At 40.9% G+C, this 21,781-nt stretch overlaps 1 protein-coding gene across 4 annotated transcripts; it reads left to right on the top strand.

Annotated features, from left to right (window-relative positions):
* The first annotated feature begins 1,027 nt into the window (after positions 1-1,027).
* On the top strand, positions 1,028-8,056 carry LOC311055847 (uncharacterized protein). Of its 4 annotated transcripts, none has more exons than XM_084072114.1 (10): positions 1,028-1,362; positions 3,259-3,317; positions 3,512-3,656; positions 3,874-3,984; positions 4,388-4,475; positions 4,822-4,938; positions 5,577-5,719; positions 6,131-6,285; positions 6,587-6,679; positions 7,091-8,056. In XM_084072114.1, exons 4-7 carry the CDS (start codon positions 3,979-3,981, stop codon positions 5,717-5,719), a joined length of 354 nt encoding a protein of 117 aa, XP_083928240.1. In that variant the 5' UTR covers positions 1,028-1,362; positions 3,259-3,317; positions 3,512-3,656; positions 3,874-3,978; the 3' UTR covers positions 6,131-6,285; positions 6,587-6,679; positions 7,091-8,056. The 4 variants fall into 4 exon arrangements, 3 of the variants coding, with proteins under 3 accessions (XP_083928240.1, XP_083928241.1, XP_083928242.1); XM_084072115.1 differs by having other exon boundaries at positions 5,577-5,699; XR_014601821.1 differs by having other exon boundaries at positions 1,034-1,362; positions 3,874-4,069; positions 5,579-5,719.
* Positions 8,057-21,781: the final 13,725 nt, after the last annotated feature.

Below are 21,781 nucleotides of genomic sequence, written 5' to 3' on the forward strand. Positions count from 1 at the left end.
TCTGGCTTACTCTCAATATGGATGGAGAGAAGTTTTAGATTTTTAAAAAATATCTGGAGCGATTAGTTCCAGATTTTGTGCTCAACAAAATCTGTTTTTTATTCAAAAGTCACCGTCCAATCTTTTTGGTGAGCTTTTGTATTTCCCAAGGTCATAGAAAATCGAGACCTATCCCATTCGATTCAGCGTCCTTTTCTAAGTCTGAAAAAGTTTTTTTTAATTTAAAAATAAAATATTTTAAAAAAATGTGAGAAAAGCTAGACTTTGAACTATTTCAAAAATCTTTAACTTCTTATTAAACAATTCTAGACTATTGTTTAACCTACCATTCAACTCTAAATCATCTAAATAAGAGGGTTGAAGGTTCAAAATAAAATAATGATAATAATAATATGTTTGTGAAAAAAGCTTCAAGTTTATGAAACTTTAACGCTTGTTTAAGCCACTTTTTAAGGGTCATACAAAATCAAAACCTAGCCCATTCAATTCAGCGTCCTCTTCTGAGTCTGAAAACATGTTTTTTAATTAAAACAAAATATTTTAGAAAAATGTGAGAAAAGCTAAACTTTGAACTATTTCAAAAATCTATAACTTCTTATTGCAGATCGGCTATTTTCTTTTTTTCTCTCTTTCTTATATTATTTGACAATTTGGCCAATGTTTGACCAGTTTATAGTATAGTTTGTTGATTACTTGTATTACAGTCTTTTTCTTTGATTTGTTTTCATTTATTTTCTAAGGTATTAAAATTATTACTTAAATTGTCAGGGTCTCGACCCACAGGTTGAGAACCGCAGACATCCTTCATGCACAAGGCGGACAGTGTTGCCAGATTTTGCGATAGATATAAGCAACCAGGTCTATGGAAATTAGCCCAAAAGAAGCAACTATGACTAATTGAAAATAGCCAATCTACAAGCTCACAACGGGTTGCGATGCAACGCGCTGTGAGCTTGTAGATCTGCTATTTTAAAACAAAACTCTTATCTGGAAGAAAATGTGAAAAATTAGGAATATTTTTGAAACATTTTAATACGAATCTTGTATTGGGGGTCCCCCCTGGCATAACATGTGTTCAGATGGGGGTCCGTTGATTGGATAATAGCCTACATATTAATCTGGGGGTCCTTGACATGAAAATGTTTGAGAACCACCACTGGTTTAAACGACAGTAAGGAAGCAAGCCCAAAAAACTTCACAGAAAAAGAAGCCCAAAGTCGCTTATAATAAGCGGATATGGCAACACTGAAGGCGGAGCTTGTTAGTTTTGAAATCACACCGGAAGGCAGAGGAAACGGCTGTTGGCTGAGAGATTTCTTTTTCAAACCGGGGTGCTTTCGTGTTTACTGTACTAGATAACAGGTAAGTTTAATTAGTTTATGGAATTAAAATGTTATCCAAACACGGTCGTACACGGTTACATGAACTAACACGTTCATGTAACCGTGCACGACCGAGTTTTAGCCATGGTTCACACGACGCTCGTCCTTTCACGAGCCTCATAGCCGGAATTTCAACCTGTTTTTTGCACTTTCAACCCGTACATCAACATAAATATTCATACTTCAACTATAAAGTGCTTACCCCACGGCCACGAATGTTACAATTTTAATCGGGTGTGTCTAAGTACCCGCATCTTCCGTATTGTTGAATAAAAGATATTTTAATCCGATCGGTGGCCATTTTCTCATAGTTGTAATGCATGTGTATAATGTAATACACCTCCCAACCGACGGTCGCGTAGTTTAAAGCATACAGAAAACTCGGAGAAAATGGCCACCGATCGGAGTAAAATTACTTTTATTGAACAATACAGGAGGTACGGATACTTAGACCCTCCCGATTCAAATTGTAACATCCTTGGCCCTGGGCTAAGTGCTTTATATTTGAAATCTGAACGTTTATGTATGGGTTGTAAATGTAGAAAACGTCATGATATGATCATGTTTCAGGACTAACGGTTTATCAACCGCGTTTACATAGAAAGCAATGCACCATTTAATATAAATGTATGATGTTACAATGCGACCAGGCATCCTAAAACGTTAAAATATGATTCAACTTGTTAGTTGTAACATTAGCTCTTAAAAGAGAGCTAATGTTGGCCACATATCCCTTTGGTGAGGCCACATTTGTTTTGACTGTAATTATTATTTTATATATGAATCTTGTTTTTAACCTACAATAAAAAGTAAAATAATTTAATTAAGAGACAGAGAGTACAAATGGTACCAATGTATCCTTAAGGAGAATAAATTAACATTGAGGATTTTAGTGTGCAGACAAATTTGGTAATCCGTTTTTTAACTTAAGTTTTGTTTTGCAGACAGTAGCTAACAAAAGCAGGTAATGTTTATCATCAAAGTGGGCTCCAGGGACCCTCAGGGGTCATTGGGGGGTTTCCATGTGGTTCCCAGCTAAATGAGATTATATAGCATGAAACTCAGTTTAACCACTTAAACCCTATAAATTGCCTATTTGAAAATGGCAGATCCACAAGCTCACAGTGCATGGTGATGCGTTGTGAGGGTGTAGATCAGCTATTAAAAAACAGTATAAACAACATTTGTGGAATATTTTTGAAACACTTTTGTAAATCTTGAGTCCTTAGCCAAGTACATACTAATTAGGGGGTCCTTGACATGAACATGTTTGAGAACCACTGATTTAATTTGTATAACATGAGTTCATTAATCAGTATGCATTGTGAAACACTTTGCCAAGTTCATCAGAAGAACTGGTTATCACACACCTTCAATTAACCCATTAAGACCTGAGGCCGATTCTACAAAATGTCTTCTAAATTTATTTGTTTTTAACTTGTGTTATTATGTCAGTGGTTCTCAAACTTTTTCATGTCAAGGACCCCAAAATGTATATGTATTTGGCCACAGACCCTCATCTCAAAATATTTTGTTCTAGGGACCCCCAGAAACAAAGATTTGAGTTACAAATGTTCGTTAAAAATTCAAAGATTTGCACACATTTTCAAGATTTTTCTAAAATAACAGATCTACAAGCTCGTAGCGCAGCACTCGGTGCCACGCTATGAGCTTGTATATCTGCTGTTTTTGAGTAGCCAAAGTGTAAAATAATGCTTTTTAGGTCAAATCTAAAAATGACACAGAATCGAATGCACTTAAAAAGCGCATAACCATTCAGTGTTCAATTCAGGGATTTGAATCGTCATATATTTGTAACAATGATTACTGTCTCATTTCATCGTTCTTTGACAAACTTCTACCATCTATTTAACAGGCCGTCACCAAGAAAGCCCTTGCCTTAATTTGGATGGTACTACAGTTGGCAGTGGCTATGTAAGTCATCAATCAATCAACACAAAAAGGAGAACACTCCATACACACACACACACCTAAAAGAAATGTGCTCAAAGTTTTTCCTAGTGCACAGTCACACGCACATTTTTGGATTGCTCCTTAAAATCCCATGTAACCATCTTCATGGTTTACGCCAGGCAAATTTAAGCTGAACCTAATTGTCTCTTTTACAGGCAGCTTGGTACACACCTGGCCGGGGAAAAAAACCTGCTACAGACTTCCTGGAGGAGCGATTGAGGAACACCAGGAAGCGCATGAGAAGGCTGAAACGACCACACCACCAAGAACCAGAGGAACAGACCGTCCCTAGTACACCAGGTAATACTAATAACCAATGTTAATTATCCCCACCAGGCTAGATTGGACAGATGCAAGGGATTATATTTGCGGTCCCATGACTCTTCTGTCCATCATCTTCTAAAAACTAGTCTCAGGCACCGCTGGACCGATTGGCGACTTTTCACACACTCCAAGTAGGCCAGAACCTCAAATACTTGAAATCAGCTATAATGAATCTGTACTTATCATTCAACAGAATCTGATGTGCCTCCTGAAAAACTTATTGAAATGGTTGAATGGATGAAGGTCAATAGGTGTCCAGTGTCCCAGGTTGAGGACTACATGAATCAAACATCTCTACATGGAGGCAAGTGGATTCGCAGCAATGGAACTAAAGGCCTACCGGAAATATTGGCGTATAGTTCCCTAGGCTTGTAGACAATCCTGGCATGGTAATACACTATTTTGCTATTGCAGTTTTGCCTATTTGAATGATACTCTATTTGACTGATACTCTGCAATGCACTACAAGTTTATGTTTAACCACCAAGACCCTACAATATATACTTTGTAGACAGGAGTCCACAGGGTTCTACTTGGTCCACTCCTTTTTTCTCAAACTGTTGTCACACAATGGTGTGTTTATCAAAGAGCTTATCTACAATACCCTACTGCTTGCATACACTCTTATAAGTAGACTCATAAGTGATTTTATTTTAATTTTCTCATTTTACAATTGTTTATATAATGTTATGTTCTCTTCTGTGTAGACCCAATCCTTCGATCTCCTAATCTCTCCACCTGGTGTGGAGAATTTGATTTGTGGGATTCCTCAAGAGGAAGAACTGCACACTTCAGGTGGGGGTTTCATTTAACATAATGGTTAAATAAACAATAATGAACTGTAACTATGTTTCTTAGCAGGTGCTGAGGTTATGAGTTGGGTCTCTTGGATTCTTTCCTGCTTTCTTCACTGTCCTCTGGTCATAGAGATTCTGAAGGGCAGAGCGCTTAGACCCCAAGGCGGTTACCCTCGGCACAACTTTGGGGTTTCACATAATGATATCTGGGTGGTTTTCTATCAGCTGACATGAAAAGCATTCTCTGACCAGGTCAGCCTGTGACTGAGCACTTGGTGTTCAGATAAAACTTGTATTCTGACCATGTGACATTGGTGTAAAATCACTCCTCTGTGTTTGTATAGGTGCACAACACATGCAGTTTGAGTCAGCCTGGGCCCTGACCAGAATCCCCTCAGCTACCTTCCTGCCAACACGCACTGTGCCCATCTTCATCTGTCTACAAGGACATCCGGGAACAGGTTAGCACCTTTTTACCCACGAATAACAGAGCAACATAAGTTTAGTTGGGAATTAACTGTCCAATTGAACTATCAGGGCGACATATGAAAATATGCTTTAGAGGAATGTCTGGTGCTGTATGCAGTTTGGAACCCAGGATGTAAGGTGACGGAGACCATTACACAAGAGGTGTATATATGGAGCTGACTAATTTGTTTGCTGATTCCATGATGACACATTGAGGTTAGACACTCCATAATTGGGCGTAGCTGCATTTGGAACTCCTTATATCAGGGGTCTTCAACCTTTTCAGGCCAAGGACCCCCTAACTGAGAAAGAGATGAAGAAGGGACCCCCACTATATATTACATAAAATTGTGTTGCAGATTAAAGCTTTTCATAGATGTTGGATTCATGTTAATGTGTATTGTCAGACATTTAACGACTTAAACCGTCAATACTTAGTAAACTTTCACTCTGTACTTGGTCTGCTCTTTTTCCCCTCTTTGCCGAAAATAGCCGATCTACAAGCTCGCAACGCCTCGCGCTGCGAGGCGTTGTGAGCTTGTAGATCGGCCATTTTCGGCTAAAGTTGTCCGTAGAATAGGGATGCTATTGTTCAAGTGGTTTGTATAAAGAAACAATGATCTTATCACAGAGATTTGGCCGACCCCCTGTAGCAACTCTGAAGACCCCCTAGGAGTCCCAGACCCCCTGTTGAAGACCCCTGCCCTGTTATGGCTGACTCATGGTGACATGAGCGTGGCATGGGGGATCTCCTGTAAGCCAATTTTAATATAGGTAATTGTCTGATCACAGTTATGAGAAAAAGCGTTCATCTGTATACATTTATCTATTGAAGAATAGTGAAAATAGCAGATCTACAAGCTCGCAACATCTCGCAAAGTGATGTGTTGTGAACATGTAGGTCGGCTACTCTCACTATTTTTCAACATTTTTAAATGCCTGGCCTGTTCTGGCCATAGTACATAATGGTATTATTGGCCCCGGTCATTGTCAGTCATTTCTTTTTTGTTTACAAAGCCTAAAAGTCGGAACCGAAATGTAATTCGTCCAATGTTTAATGCCAAAACGGTTACATTGTTGATCATAATTATTTGTATGACAATTAACCAAATGTTTTCCTAATTTACACACTTTTTCAAATGTATTTAGTCACTGTATTTTGTTCTGTGGTTTGCTGTGTTGTAGGCTTATGCTGAGTTTAACAGGATCGCCACCACACACCTAGAGACAGACTTCTTTGATGCTCTGGATCGCTATACACCACAATTGGTCACTATCTTAAAGTCCAAGAAAGGTGCCATTAGAGATAAATTATCCGGAATTGTGCAGCAAATTGATGGGTAAGTCTACAACATGCTTCTTATATTTGTAATTATCATGACTAAGTTTATGTACAACCTATTACCCCAAATAGTACTTATGCTTCCCGGCTGTATTACAGAGTGTTAAAGTATTGCTAACTATTGATCGTTGTTGATAACTAAATGCTGTGGATTGTACTATTTTTAAATCACATCTCCAATCAGCAACTGTTCTCTGCAACTGTTCATCAAACATATATTGTGGTGTTTCATGCTGTAACTGTACTGTAACTTGTGATGGTCAGATCTTGAACTTTATTTGTTCATTATCCACTTGTAGAAACCCGACGTGACCGCGCTGGGTAGGCTTGTTCTCCGAGGCCTCCTTCTTCTGCTTGGAGATGACCACAGCAGTTTCTACACCACTGTCTTGGTAAGTTCTCATAGTTACACCTTAAAGGTCCAGTGAAATTACATTTTCGTTAATTTTATTTTGAAGTTTCAGTCTGAAACGGCCTTGCAAACCAATCAGAAGGTTCAATCCCTTCAGGCTATAGCACGGTGGAATCTCACTCACATGGTGTGCAGTGTAAGTGTTTGTAGCCTGCACTCACACGTTGCTCAAGGGAGAGAGAGATGGCCACTATGCAGAATGTTTGTTGCCAAGTTGCTTATTTCTAGCCTAAAATGTTTTCAGATACATATTTTACTGTGCTGTTTACCATGAGTAATATACTGTCAAAAACAGTAGGCCAACCAATGTTGATAAAACTTCTCAATGCAGATGTGTGTGAAGTGTCTACATTTCCCTGTTGTAATGTTGTTTTTGTTTGGTTCTGTACAGGATTGTGACAGCGAAAGTGAAGACGCCTGGTCAGAGGTATCGGTCGGATTGCTGACTGTGAGCAGTGAAGATTCACCTCCCTCAGATGGTGTCGACCTTCAGCCAGTGTCAACAGCCATCATCCTTGAAGGAGGTATTGTGATGGATAATTTCCATAACCTCCCTCAAGCACCGTGCCTGCTGTCTAGCCTGACGTATGCACTCAATTTGAAGTACCCTAATGATATGAAGAACATATTGAACTTTATTCAAAGAGTGATGCTTGGCTTGGGAAAGGAAAAAACTACCCCCCAAACTGCAAAGTCTTAAAAACCTCCTGTCATTTTAGAAAGATTGTATAGTGGATAACTGGTAGGCAGGTTGTCCTCAGCCCTCCTTTGTGACAGTAGACTAAAATGCATGCATTTTATTTTTCTCATGCATGAGAAAATGTTGTAAAGTGATAGGAGTTCTAAATGAAGCCACTTTTATTCATTTTAAGTACTTTAGAGCTGCAAATTATTAAGACTTTGAATGTAATACCATTAAGTAAAAGTAAGGCACTTTTTTGAAATTGACAAGTGTTCACTTGTTCATGTGTGAAATAATGTACTCTTTCAAACTGTAATGGGGCTGTCCACACTAAGCATATCACTTTTGTCAATCCTATCGTTGTAGAATTATTTAGTTTAAATACAGTGCAGACATGATCATTTCAGTGGGCAGTTGCTCATGTCTTCCAGAGTTCCAGCAAATCACTCATATTGTCATCATCAACACAGATACTGTTCGTCTTTAGTTGTGTTGAACAGGAGGAGAAGGATGGAGGGGCTACTAGGCTACAATTGCAGTAGCAACACAGAAATGTGTGAGGAATTAATTAGCATAATGACTTTGTGGACGAAAAGAGGTTCACAATCATTGGCTACTCTAAATTCTATAAAATAAATTAAAAATGTGTACATATAGTGCTTGGTGTGGATGGCCCGTTAGGCTTCATTAATTACGCCATTTGTATTACTAGAGCACTTGTCAGTGTGTTTTGTCAGACCGTTGGTTTAGTCTGCAAAGTTAGTACACGTTTGGTCATTATAAGCCATGTTGGGTATTGTTTTTGTGGAATCGCTTGTAAATAATGGTGGTTTGGTTTGTAATTTAAATTTGCAGATCAATTATTTTCAAATAGCATTTTTATATAGGTGTAAAGTGCTCATGTGGCATATATTCACTTACAAAATATCCAAATGCTTGCAGACATTTTCACGATTTCTTTCATAAATAGCAGATCTACAATCTTCTATATGTTATATATTTCATCTGTTAAATCATAAAAACAATGCTTAAAGCAGTTCAAAGCAGGTCTAAATGCCTTGGTTCAATAAATGTGAAGATTCAAATCATATTGTCTGTCTTTATTTTTTATATTTTCACATTTTGGGAAATGTAAGGTAATTTTGAACAAGATGTAGCCTTACAGTATATCAGCATACACATAATTTAAAATGTACATGCAGATTACCATTAGGTTGTTGGATGATCAGGATCAATATTGATTCCTAACATGATTCAGTATAATCAATTTATAAATTAAATCAGTGTTCGATTCCTGATGTTGATTCAACATAAAATCAACTAAAATGTGCATGCAGATTACCATTTAGATGATGGTTGAATCAATGTTGATTCCTAATGTTGATTCAACATTAAATCAACTAAAATGTGCATGCAGATTACCATTTAGATGATGGTTGAATCAATATTGATTCATAACGTTGATTCAACATAAAATCAACTAAAATCAGCATGCAGAATACCATTTAGATGATGGTTGAATCAATATTGATTCATAACGTTGATTCAACATAAAATCAGCGTGCAGAATACCATTTGGATGATGGTTGAATCAACGTTGATATAGTGTTAGTTAGTGGTTGAAACACAAACGTTGAATCAACAAAGATTAGGGTTGCGATTTCAGTACAGTTTCAACGTTGAGATCGAACGTTGATTCAACCGTTATGGCCGCCTATTTTTCAACGTTGATTCACCCATATTTTGCTATCTGGGAAGTTATATAAAAGTTGAATAAGCATCTTTCAGGTGGGGATAGATTGTCTATGGACATTATAGCTATAATAGCCTATATGTAGGACTGTCAGTCCAATATTGTAAAATGAAAAGAAAAAAAATCATTATTAAAATAATGTATTCTAATATTAAAAATTGATCCACCGCAGCTGCACCTGATTGTCCATCCTACATAAACAACGTGTGTGTGTGTGTGTGTGTGTGCGTGTGCGTGTGCGTGTGCGTGTGCGTGTGCGTGTGCGTGTGCGTGTGTGTGTGTGTGTGTGTGTGCTTGTCATTTCGGTGTTGGAACAGCGGGCGTATTTTTTCTCTTGGTCCGACCCCCACTGCAGGTGTTCCATACAGTAGGCCTAGTGATCCAGATAAATATCAAACATGCTTGAGAGGAGTGGCCCGACCGTCCTGTGAGCAACTCGGGAGGGTTCGGATTGGATCTGTGAACCCCCATACTAGACGATATTTATGCCCGTGATTCGCCCCTAAAATGTGACAGTTTCAGCCCGTTTTTTTGGTGCGCAGCACAGTCCTCCTCTAAGTGAATTGCTTTCACCTGTTGTACTGCTGTTGGTAGTGTGCGCAACAGGGCAGATTGACAGCCCATGAAATTCATAGGCAGGCATAGTAGTAGCCAATTAGAATGAAATCTGCTAAAACTGACTCATATACTGATACAGAACCATATATTGGCTATATATTGTCGATTTTTTTAATTATTATTTAAAAACAATTCAAAATGGTGGAACTAGCCAATCTACAAGCTGTAATTATTAATAATTAATAAAATATATTCTAACCACTTTCAATCTGGTGTCCCTGTTTTGGGCACGTCAATAGGTGATATTTTAAAATGTAATCTTTTCTTTAATCCCCCCCGCCCACAATTCCTTCCGTGTATTTACAAGCTCACACCGATGCGATATGTGTCGCTGTGAGCTTGTAGATTGGCTATTTGTCGTGGGTATTCTCAAATTCTTTAAAATGTTTCAGTCAGTGCATATGTGTGCAGGCAGTGTGCATGCAGTGTGCACTGCACCGGCATTTAGCGTACCATAAACATCTACTCTCTGCAGAGATAACAATCTCACTACAAGAGCATACTGTACATTCACTGTGAACCCCCATACTAGACGATATTTGTGCCCGAGATTCGCCCCCAAAATGTGACAGTTTCAGCCCGTTTTTTGGTGCGCAGCACAGTCCTCCTCTAAGTGAATTGCTTTCACCTGTTGTACTGCTGTGGGTAGTGTGCGCAACAGGGCAGATCGACAGCCCATGAAATTCATAGGCAGGCATAGTAGTAGCCAATTAGAATGAAATCTGCTAAAACTGACTCATATACTGATACAGAACCATATATTGGCTATATATTGTCGCTTTTTTTTATTATTATTTAAAAACAATTTAAAATGGTGGAACTAGCCAATCTACAAGCTGTAACTTGTGGGGAACATACATAAAATCTCTAATCTGTGAATCTAATATGATTAATGTGACCCCTACTTCAGTCAGTAAAGTCCAGGGCTGAATGTGACATATTATTGAGAACTATATAACTAAATATTGGCAATTTGCCAACACATTATTTTGTGAAATAAATGGGTTATATTTCACAGATATACTATTCTTATACTATATTAAAATAAAATCACCCTTAACCTTCAAGGTAAATCATTATTTCCGAGGACTTAAAAATAATTTTTGGACTTAAAGTCTTTTTTTGTTGTTGATGGCCTTCCTGCCCTGGCATTTGGCCTTTGTGCCCTCAAACAAATTACACCAAAGGCCAAGTGGCCTTGCCCCTAAAATTACGAAATTCCAGGCCTGCTTATAGCTGATCTGAAATCATGGTTGCAACCATGGCTTCATGTGGCTTATTATCTGCCTTGTTTTAAAGTGATTCATGAAACTATACAAAATGTAATGCATGATCTTTTATAGCAGTAGGCCTACTTTGTGCGGTATAACATTTATCAATACAGACACAAATTCTAAATGCCGGTGCAGTGTGCACTGCACCGGCTAGTGATGCGCGGGTCGGGTTTTTTCATGACTCGGCCCGCCCCACCCCGCCACGGAACCCAACCCACCTAAACCCGCCCCGCGAACCCATATATAAATCTATGGCTCAACCCGCCCCGCGACCCGCGATTTTTTATTTATTCTGTAAAATCATGGTTAGAAAATAATCCCCAAGTGTATTCAAACTGTTTTATTGTTATTCTTATTCTTATTAGGAATAAAGACAAAAAAAGAGCATGTTATTATTTTTTATTTTTTTGCGTGTGAGAGCGCGTGACCCGCTCACCCGCAGCCCGCATAATTGCCTCCGAAATTCTGACTCGACCCACCCGCGCCGCGGGTTGACCATTTAGCGTACCATAAACTTCTACTCTCTGCAGAGATAACAATCTCATTACAAGAGCATACTGTACATTCACTCTTACTCACCTGCTCTCAACACTGAGCGAGGGCCGAGGGGCATCTCTCACAGCTTTTGCCGCCCCCGCTACGCGGGGGCTCGCGTCTAGCCCGCGGCCACGCCCACGTAGCGCCCGCGGCCACTTGGCAACTCATATAAGTGGCGTAGCGTCATGAGGGTCAGTGGGGCCGTGGCTCGGTCAGTGAAGACCCTGTAGTGCGGATGATATGTGGCATAGAGGGGCAGATTGTAAATCCCCAGAGGAAACATCCGTGGGCTACCATTGGTTCAGCGATGTGTGCGGTCGCCCTGCGGCCCCTCCTCCTCCACCAATGTGCAGTATTGAGAGCCCTGACGTCACAACAATTGGAGCGATGGGCACTGCACTGTGGTTGGTTAGGGTACACCTAGGGCCCAGGTAGAACCCAGTTAAAGCCTGCATGGGCAAACCCAGGTAGGACCCGCCTTGGTCCCACATAAACATGGGTAGTTGGGGCCCACCTAAGGGCCAGGTAGAAGCTACTTATAGCCTGCATGGGCATCGCAGTTGGGACTGAAGTGGATGCCGCTGACATTGCTGACATGGGGTCCATATGGTTTAGCCCACCTTGAAACCATATGGGAACTACGCTGGCATGCTGGCTGTAATGCAAACGCTGCATCATACCTGCAGTGTGTAGTTTGATGTTGTGTGTGTAGCAGATATACCTGCAGTGTGTAGATCAATGTCCATATGAAAGTCAATGCCCAGCAGTGTTTTTTTTCCCCAGCAGAGTTTCTAGTGTCTCTGTCTCTCTCTGGAAGAGGTTGCACATGAACTCTGCAGCCGCACTGAGGCGCTCCAACACAAACACTCTGACATTAAGCTGCTTCACACAACAAACATCAGCACGACGCTGCTGTTTGTCCAAAAGACACAATATCTCCTCTCCCACCGACGTCATGTGTTCATTTATCGACAGCCGTACAGACTCCTTTTGACACATTTTACCTCGTTTATCCAGCTCTCACTGAGTCATCGGGCTGTTATTTTGCTGCGATCAAGTCAACGATGTGAGAGATTAGCTATCACAGACGGACGCACAGGGGGTGAAACATAGTCTTGCGCCATGCCTTTCGGCCTGGCGGAGACAATAAAAAAAGGAAAGTAAAGGAAATGAGCATTTCTGCAACAGAAGTAGTCAACAAACTATACTATGAAAACATGGGCCACATTGTCAAAGAATGTAAGAAAGAGGCAGTCATGTAGAAAATAGCCGATCTACAAGCTTACAAAGCCTCTCAACGTGAGGCGTTTTGAGCTTGTAGATCGGCTATTTTCACAATATGTACTTGTGGAACGGAGTCAAACAGAATGGGGGGGGGTCCCCAGATCAAGTACGTTTATTTGGGGGGGGGGGGGGGGGGGGCGGCGTGAAAGGGTTGATAAGCACTGCTGTAATCGGAGCGAAATTATCTGAAATTGCTACATGACCATAATGCAGCCTAACATGCGTTGCACGGGGCGGTCCTGCCATTACGTTCGTGACTGTAGTTGCTGTGGAGCTACATAGTTCTCCAGAAGACACACACAAACATACACCATCTACAATGGACTAACTGAGCAGCAATATTGACATTCACCACACGAACGTGCATTGTTGACAAAGTGATTGCACAGCCGCTGCAGGCATGACAACCACGTTAGCGTTAGCGACATGGCAGCTATCACAGCGCCCTGTCCGTCGTCGCTGGGACTACCTGTGATGGCTACAGCAGTAACAGCAAGCTGTCTGCGATGCCATTGTCTGGAGACTGCTCTTAGCGTGACACGACCAATGAGAGTGAGCGCTGTAGTTGTTGCTAAGATACGGTGGCGTCTCTGCCCCATAGCTTGTAGATCTCTCACGCATGATTGGCGTAGGCTGCGTTGCCAGGTCTGACTGTTTGTATAAGCGATTTTGGGCTTATTTGGGTGCACTTTTGGGCTCGTTTCCATAGACCACGGCAGCGCTTATTTCTTTCCCGTGACCGATGTGGCAAAAAAAGTGCAAAACGAACCATCCGGAAGTAAATTGCGAGATGAAATATATAGCACTTTTTGATTATTAGAGAAGGAGACACATGTGAAGGTGGAAAATGAAAGGTAGGAGATTATATAGTTTTTCATGAGGGATTTTTGTAGCAAGTTGTGAGAGAATTGGGCCACTCCTGTGGGCGGGGGGCTGATTAGAACCATTGGGGTTTGAAAGGAGACGCTCTCTGTTTGAGTGATAAGATAAGATGGAACATGCTTTTGTACATGGGGGGGGATCAGTGCGTTTACAATTAATTAATTAATTAAGCAACGATAAAACAACAGTAACAACACACTCTACCAGCCTTCATTGCTGGAAAAAGTACACAAATGTTTTATTTAAGTAAAAGTATCAATACTGCAATGTGGAAATACTCTGTTACAATTAAAAGTCCCGAATTCAAAATGTACTTGACTAAAAGTATAAAAGTATTTGCATCAACATGTACTTACAGTACCAAAAGTAAAAGTACTCATTATACAAAATATCCCATTTCAAGTTTTCAAATCTATACTAATCTTTGGAAAATAGCAGATCAACAAGATCACAATGCGTTGCGCTTGTACAGTAGATATAGGGCTGAAGTGGTTACTCTATGTTTTGTAATAATAATCAAAATCTACAAAGTAACTAGTAACTAAAGTTTTCATAAATGTAGTGGAGTGAAAGTACAATGTTTGCCTCTGAGATGTAGTGGAGTAGAAGTAAAAGTATTAGAAATTGGATATACCCGAGTAAAGTACAAATACCTCAACATTTTACTTAAGTACTCTACTTGAGTACATGTACTTAAAGACGTATGCCAAAATCCATTTGAAAACATTGTTTCTAAATGTTCTTAGGTCAAATATTGATATGCGATTAATTGCGATTAATTAATTACAAAGCCTTTTAATTAATTATATAATTTATTTTAATCAAGTCCCAGCCCTAATTTTAAAACCTTGCAAGGCCAGGCTCTTTGTTACATTTCAGATGCTGGTCCTATGAACCTGCTTGTGGGCAGCCTTAGTTCCTCAGGTATAGGGCTCCCTTGGTTGTTCACAAAACTTGTCTCGTCACCCAGGTCACCCTGCGTGATGCTTTTGCGGCCTGGGCACCTAAGCTCTGGAATACCCTGCTTGAAGTCAGTAGCTATCATCTTTTAAATCACTTCTGAAAACATACTTTTACATCAATGCTTGTTCATAGTTTTATTTACCTCTTTTATCCGCCTTTATTTCAGTGTATACTTTTTTTTGTTAGGCTCAATTTGCCTATTTGATTTGTCGATTTGTTTTATTGCTGTTTATTTAGCCATTTGCTCCTTATGGCTGCAGTTTACCTTGTAATTGTAAAGCATTTTGTATATCACAAATACAGTTTATTATCATTATTATTATTAATATTTAGTTGTTTGTTGTTAGAAATAAAAAGTTTGGGCTGAGCTCGCGGCCTTCTGTTGTTGCTGTTTTTACATGTCAACGCTATTTTACTTTTTGCAAAAATAGTTTAGACTTTTTTTTACTGTGATATCACAATGCTTTTATTTACAATTTGACCTACGCTATGATGATTGGGTATACTGTAGGATTTGATTACGCTTTGCACCCACATGCTAGAAATGCAAATTCAAAACATTTACACACCTGCTTTTAATTTTCCTGAATGATTTTAACCTTGGCTTTATTAAACATACTTTTAGGTGATTTAGACAAATTCATATGATACAATGATACTGTATGCTAGTATCAGCGAGTGGGGGAGGGGGCGAGCGTCCTCACAGCTGCTTGGACACACAGCAATGAAAACTGCGACTGTCTGTTAGATGTAGTATCAATTTACTATTTTTAAAAGTATTTCGCGGGCCGCCATGGACCTTTCCGCGGGCCGCCAAACGCCCGTGGGCCGCCACCTTGACAAGCCTGCTGTATGTACTCAATGATGGGGTGTTTTAGGCAAATGTGGTTTTATAAATGACATGGTAGCAGGCAGTGGCGTAACGTAGTAATGACGGGCCCTGATGCTGAACGGGAACGCCATCTTGACTTACACAAATAGATGAATTAGCTACATTACAATTTGTGTATTGTGTGCATGCTGCGTGCATAATGATTTCTCAGTAATGCATCATCAGTTTATTAGAACACTTTTTCTTCAGAATAACGAACAATCAAAGGGTATTGCACTAAAATATTGCACTAAAATGATCACTTCAGACTTACCCTTCATAACGTGGCTCAGCTGATAAATCAAAACACTGTAGGCTGCTCCTTGGGTTATATCCTACTATAATTCTAGTAACCTCTGTCTGTAGTGGTGAGTGAGTGAGTGAGTGAGTAGGTGAAGCTACCCGGTTCTCCTCACTGGCTGGAGCAATTGCTCTGATTTCGCACACAGCCATTGACCATTACCATCTGAACTTAACTGTGAAGCCCGTTTTTCGATTTCATCAAATCTCAGCTTCTTATTAGCGTTTTTGTGTAAAACACTGTCGCCATGGTTACGGGGCTGCCCAGCTATGGGACGAACTGGCTCCCGGGTTGCCAGATCATGTGCGCATATCCCCCCACGGATGCGTCGACCGGGTATGGTCTAGTATCTCTAAATACTGTAGACATCTACTCTCAGGTTATACTGTAGTGGTGCCCGACATCCGTGCGTCTGTGGTTGTGACACTGACTGGGACAGCTTCGGGAAAGTTGATTAAGCCGTTTCCTCTTAGAGCTTTGCAGTTCAAGTGGTTACGTTTAACGTGCATAATGTTCATATATATTTATAATTAACGTTGTCTTTCACCTGCATGTGATGTGACCTCGCAGTCAAAGTGTGTTGTTAATTTGTGGTGGGCCAACTTGCCACCACTCCATCTTGCTTGTGTATCTCGCCCTCTCGTTTGAAATTGTCTGTGGCTCTTTTAACTCGTACTTATACATCTTGTTTTGACTGTTCAAAACTCAACTTTACCGGTGACTGCAGTGCCAACAACTTCACAGCAACACCAGAGACATAAGGCTCTGAGCAACAATAACTCTCTCCTTCCGGGCGCATTTTACACTGGTTATTATTGACTGGAAAATGTGTCTAAGTCGCGGTAGCAGCGTGTGTGTTTGTGGAGGGAGGGGGGGGGAATAGAGAGAGAGAGAGAGAGAGAGAGAGAGAGAGAGAGAGAGAGAGAGAGAGAGAGAGAGAGAGAGAGAGAGAGAGAGAGAGAGAGAGAGAGAGAGAGAGAGAGAGCCTGTTTAGAGAGAGCCTTGATGCATCTGCATCCCCTGCATCGCCTACACCTATGCCACTGGTAGCAGTGATGACAGCATGTCAATTAGTAGAAACCCAATTCAAGTCCCCTGAGCAAGGGCCTATAGGTCTATAGGGGGAAATTAGTGGGGGGGAGTTAGTTTAGGCTAGGTATGAAATGTTTAGGTTAGGTTAGGTTAGGTTAGGTTAGGTTAGGTTAGGTTAGGTCAGGTTAGGTTAGGTGTTTTGAGATAAATCGTTATGCCAAATAAACACCAGCAAAAAAAAATAGCATCTTGTCCTGTATTTTAACATAATTATTATCTGCTGTATTGGTAGGGGAAGCTCTCTAGTACTGTGAAGCTCATTCATGTGATACATTTTCTCCCCAGCTGTCCAGACTAAAGCAACACCGAACTCAACAGGTAAATAATGGTGAAACAGAGTAAAACTTTTGTACGCAATTAGTCAATAGGCATTGTTGTTTATTTTTTCTTTAATTCATGAATTATACTAGCTGGCTTCCCATCATCGATTGACTTATTTCCCTGTCTGTCTGTCTGTCTGTCTGTCTGTCTGTCTGTCTGTCTGTCTGTCTCTCTCTCTCTCTCTCTCTCTCTCTCTCTCTCTCTCTCTCTCTCTCTCTCTCTCTCTCTCTCTCTCTCTCTCTCTCTCTCTCTCAGAGTCTGTGAGGTTGGTGAATGGGACTAGTGTGTGTTCAGGCAGAGTGGAGGTGAAGTCTAATCAGTCGTGGCTCTCAGTGTGCGAAGGTGACTTTGACCAGCAGGATGCAGAGGTGGTCTGTAGGGAGCTTGGCTGTGGGGCTCCTTTAGTCCTCAAGGGGGCGCTCTATGGAGAAGTGAACGTGCCAATGTGGGCCAATGAGTTCCAGTGTGAAGCCAATGAGTCTGTTCTCCTGGACTGTGTAACCTCAGACTCAACTACAAACACCTGCTCACCTGACAAGGCTGTTGGACTCATCTGCTCAGGTAAAAGACAAAATATACTTTTGGATTGTTTTATGATCAAAGTCATATGTTTTACTGCTCATTCTTTTTTCTCTGTACAGAGCCTGATTATGTCAGGTTGGTGGGAAGTATCAGTCACTGTGCTGGTATACTGGAGATGAAACTCTTCGGAGAGTGGAGACCAGTGGTTGGCCTTTTGAACCTGAAGTCATCATCTGAAGTCTGTAGACAGCTGGACTGTGGCTCTGCTGTTTCAACAGAAATGAGGTCTGGTTTTAAAAATCTACCTTTATGGGTGATTATAGCTTTCTGTGTTGGGTCTGAATCTTCAATGAGGGAATGTGGAATATTTGATGAGACTACTTCCACTGCAAGACAGGAGGTGATCTGTTCAGGTAACAAACGTTTTACTTTACCAATGATGGTAATCAATGAATATGTCTGTCTGTCTGTCTGTCTGTCTGTCTGTCTGTCTGTCTGTCTGTCTGTCTGTCTGTCTGTCTACAGTAATGAAGTACATTTACTGGAATACTGTAATTGAGTAAATGTTTTGAGTATCTGTTCTTTTTCTTGAATATTTGTTATTTTGGATACTTGGAAACCTGGCTCACTCCAATACAATTCAAAGACAAATATTGTATTTTTTTCCCCACTACATGTCTAGGAAGGGTAAAGTACATTATGAGTACTTTTTTGTACAAATCTGTCATTGCGAGTCACCATAAACTAAACACAAACACAAGTTTTGTAGACAACGATTGTTTTTGTCTAGTTTGGGGACTCAGGTTTAGTGACTTTTATTGCGTTTTTTTGTTCAGTAACAGTACAGCTACACTAGGTTACATGCTAGCGCAGCTAGCCTACATGCAAGCTTGCTTCATCAGAGCTAGTTTGGCTATTAAGTTATAATTTGGCCATGTTCACCCTGGCGTTAATCGTTGCTATTGTTGTGAAGACCAGTGTGGCGTATAAAAACGTTGTCCACCACTTCTATAAACAATAATTAGTGTTAGCATCTCCCGTAGTATTTACAGAAAGACCCTGTTGTAACCAACAATCCTCACACAAGTTATTCTATATTTGACAACAGAGAGACGAACAGAGGCTTTTATGTGAACAGTCATGACTGACAATTTTATTTAAACAGCACCAATAAAAAGGATATCAAATGACACTGTGTGAAGGTCTTCAGCCATGCCAGATCCGTGAGGATATGCGGTACACCGGTGCTGTCGGCACCAGCACCACTACGCCTCGATTCATTTTACTTTTTATACTTTTGCGTGAAACTATCTTGTTTCTCCATTTATTTGAAACCGTTTTTTGCTTCCAAATTTAAAGACTGGGCGATCTCCTCCCAGCTGTTTTTTGTTTGACTTTGTTTTTGTCCTTGTGGTCAGGGCTTGTACAGTCATGTGATATTGCTATATTGATAGCCACAGACTAGTTCACAAAGTTTTTCTTCGAATGATGTTGTTGTCATGTTGGCGTTCAGTGTTGCTATGTGAGCGTCTCATGCTGGTTCCGTGTTTATGTGTTTCTACCCACGCATGACGACACTACTCTTTCTTGGAGAGAGAGGGACCAGAGGAAAACCCTTTTCTCACTACTGCCCACAGGTCGCCACGGGTACAGTTTTTTTACGGCCAGATGGAAAATATGACGGACAAAACTTAGCAAATTTGTCTCCCCCTCCGCTCCTGTTGTCTGCCCACGGGTCTTACGGCCACTATGTATGGGCTTAAGGTGTTACCAGCCATATAACCAGTTTTGCAACCTCTAAAAGCCATATAAAGGCATCAATAAAACTTAATATAACAGAGTATTTTTGGGGCGGTGTAACCGCCCCCTATAAGTGAGTTTTGGACACTGACCAATCCTGCACCGTGATTGGCCAATAGTCTACAACGCAGTCTACAACCCTAACCCTTCCACAGTCAATGCAAATCTATACTTTTGCAAAGTCAGCCAATCACATTACAGCTAGTGTCATCACCACTAGCTGTAATGTGATTGGCTGACTTTGCAAATTCAGGACTGTGATTGGCTAGCAAAACACATGACACATGTGCAGCCCTATGAATAGCAGTATGGACTTAAAAAAAAGTAATTTATACTTTTTTTTAAGTGAGTCATGTTGTGATGACCACACACCGCCCACTTCACACTGGGTGTGATTTTTTCCCTCCAATTTATACATACGCAAATCAGTAGCCTACCACGCTTATCCTTAGAGTGAAACTGGATGTGGTACCAATATGGTCGGTCGCTGAATTAGCAAATTCCCCACCCCACAGTTGACATAAATTATCCCATAATGGATTTATTTATTATTTGTAGTGGTTTAGTAAAGGGATATTTGAATCTCTCTCTCTCTCTCTCTCTCTCTCTCTCTCTCTCTCTCTCTCCTCTCTCTCCTCTCTCTCTCTCTCTCTCTCTCTCTCTCTCTCTCTAGAGTCTGTGAGGTTGGATGGGACTAGCTTGTGTTCAGGCAGAGTGGAGGTGAAGTCTAATCATTCGTGGGTCTCAGTGTGTGAAGGTGACTTCGACCAGCAGGATGCAGAGGTGGTCTGTAGGGAGCTTGGCTGTGGGGCTCCTTTAGTCCTCCAGGGGGCGCTCTATATAGAAGTGAACGTGACAATGTGGGCTAAAGAGTTCCAGTGTGAAGGCAGTGAGTCTGTTCTCTTTAACTGTAGAACCTCAAAATCAAGTAGAAACACATGCTCACCTGACAAGATTGCTGGACTCATCTGCTCAGGTAAAAGACAGACTACACATTTTGATTATTATTTTACAGTTAAATTATGCATCCCCCATGTTTTTTACTGTACATTCTATTGTCTCTGTACAGAGCCTGATGATGTCAGGTTGGTGGGAGGAAGCAGTCACTGTACTGGTATACTGGAGATGAAACACAAGGGAGAGTGGAGACCAGTGGATGTTAAGTCTGACTGGGACCTGAAGTCATCATCTGTAGTGTGTAGACAGTTGGATTGTGGCTCTGTTGTTTCAACAGAATTGAGTTATGTTTCTACAGACCAACCTGTATGGGGAATTTTATCATACTGTACTGGACCTGAGTCTTCACTCAAGGAGTGTGTCATAACAGGGTCTCTTAATTCCACAGACACACTGGAGGTGATCTGTTCAGGTAACAAACAATGTGCCTGATTCACCAATATTCTTTGTAAATTTCTTCTTAAATTTCTCCGCCCCACTAATCCTAATTAGCATAGGTAGCCTCCCCAGGGCATGACTGCATTGCCCTGCGAAGAAAAAGGTAAAATCAAAGGTTTTCGGTTATGGCCAGAAACAGCTGCACATATCATTCATTTTCATTTTCATTTTCTCTCTCGCTTTCTCTCTCTCTCTCTCTCTCTCTCTCTCTCTCTCTCTCTCTCTCTCTCTCTCTCTCTCTCTCTCTCTCTCTCTCTCTCTCTCTCTCTCTCTCTCTCTCTCCAGAGTCTGTGAGGTTGGTGAATGGGCCTAGCTTGTGTTCAGGCAGAGTGGAGGTGAAGTCTAATCATTCGTGGGTCTCAGTGTGTGAAGGTGACTTCGACCAGCAGGATGCAGAGGTGGTCTGTAGGGAGCTTGGCTGTGGGGCTCCTTTAGTCCTCCAGGGAGCGCTCTATATAGAAGTGAACGTGACAATGTGGGCTAAAGAGTTCCAGTGTGAAGGCAGTGAGTCTGTTCTCTTTAACTGTAGAACCTCAAACTCAAGTAGACACACCTGCTCACCTGACAAGATTGCTGGACTCATCTGCTCAGGTAAAAGACAGACTACACATTTTGATTATTATTTTACAGTTAAATGATTCATCCCCCGTGTTTTTTACTGTACATTCTATTGTCTCTGTACAGAGCCTGACGATGTCAGGTTGGTGGGAGGAAGCAGTCACTGTACTGGTATACTGGAGAAGAAACACAAGGGAGAGTGGAGACCAGTGGATGTTGACTGGGAGTC

This window comes from Gymnoscopelus microlampas (genome assembly GCF_963454915.1).
Source record: "Gymnoscopelus microlampas genome assembly, chromosome: 11".
Lineage (NCBI taxonomy): Eukaryota > Metazoa > Chordata > Actinopteri > Myctophiformes > Myctophidae > Gymnoscopelus > Gymnoscopelus microlampas.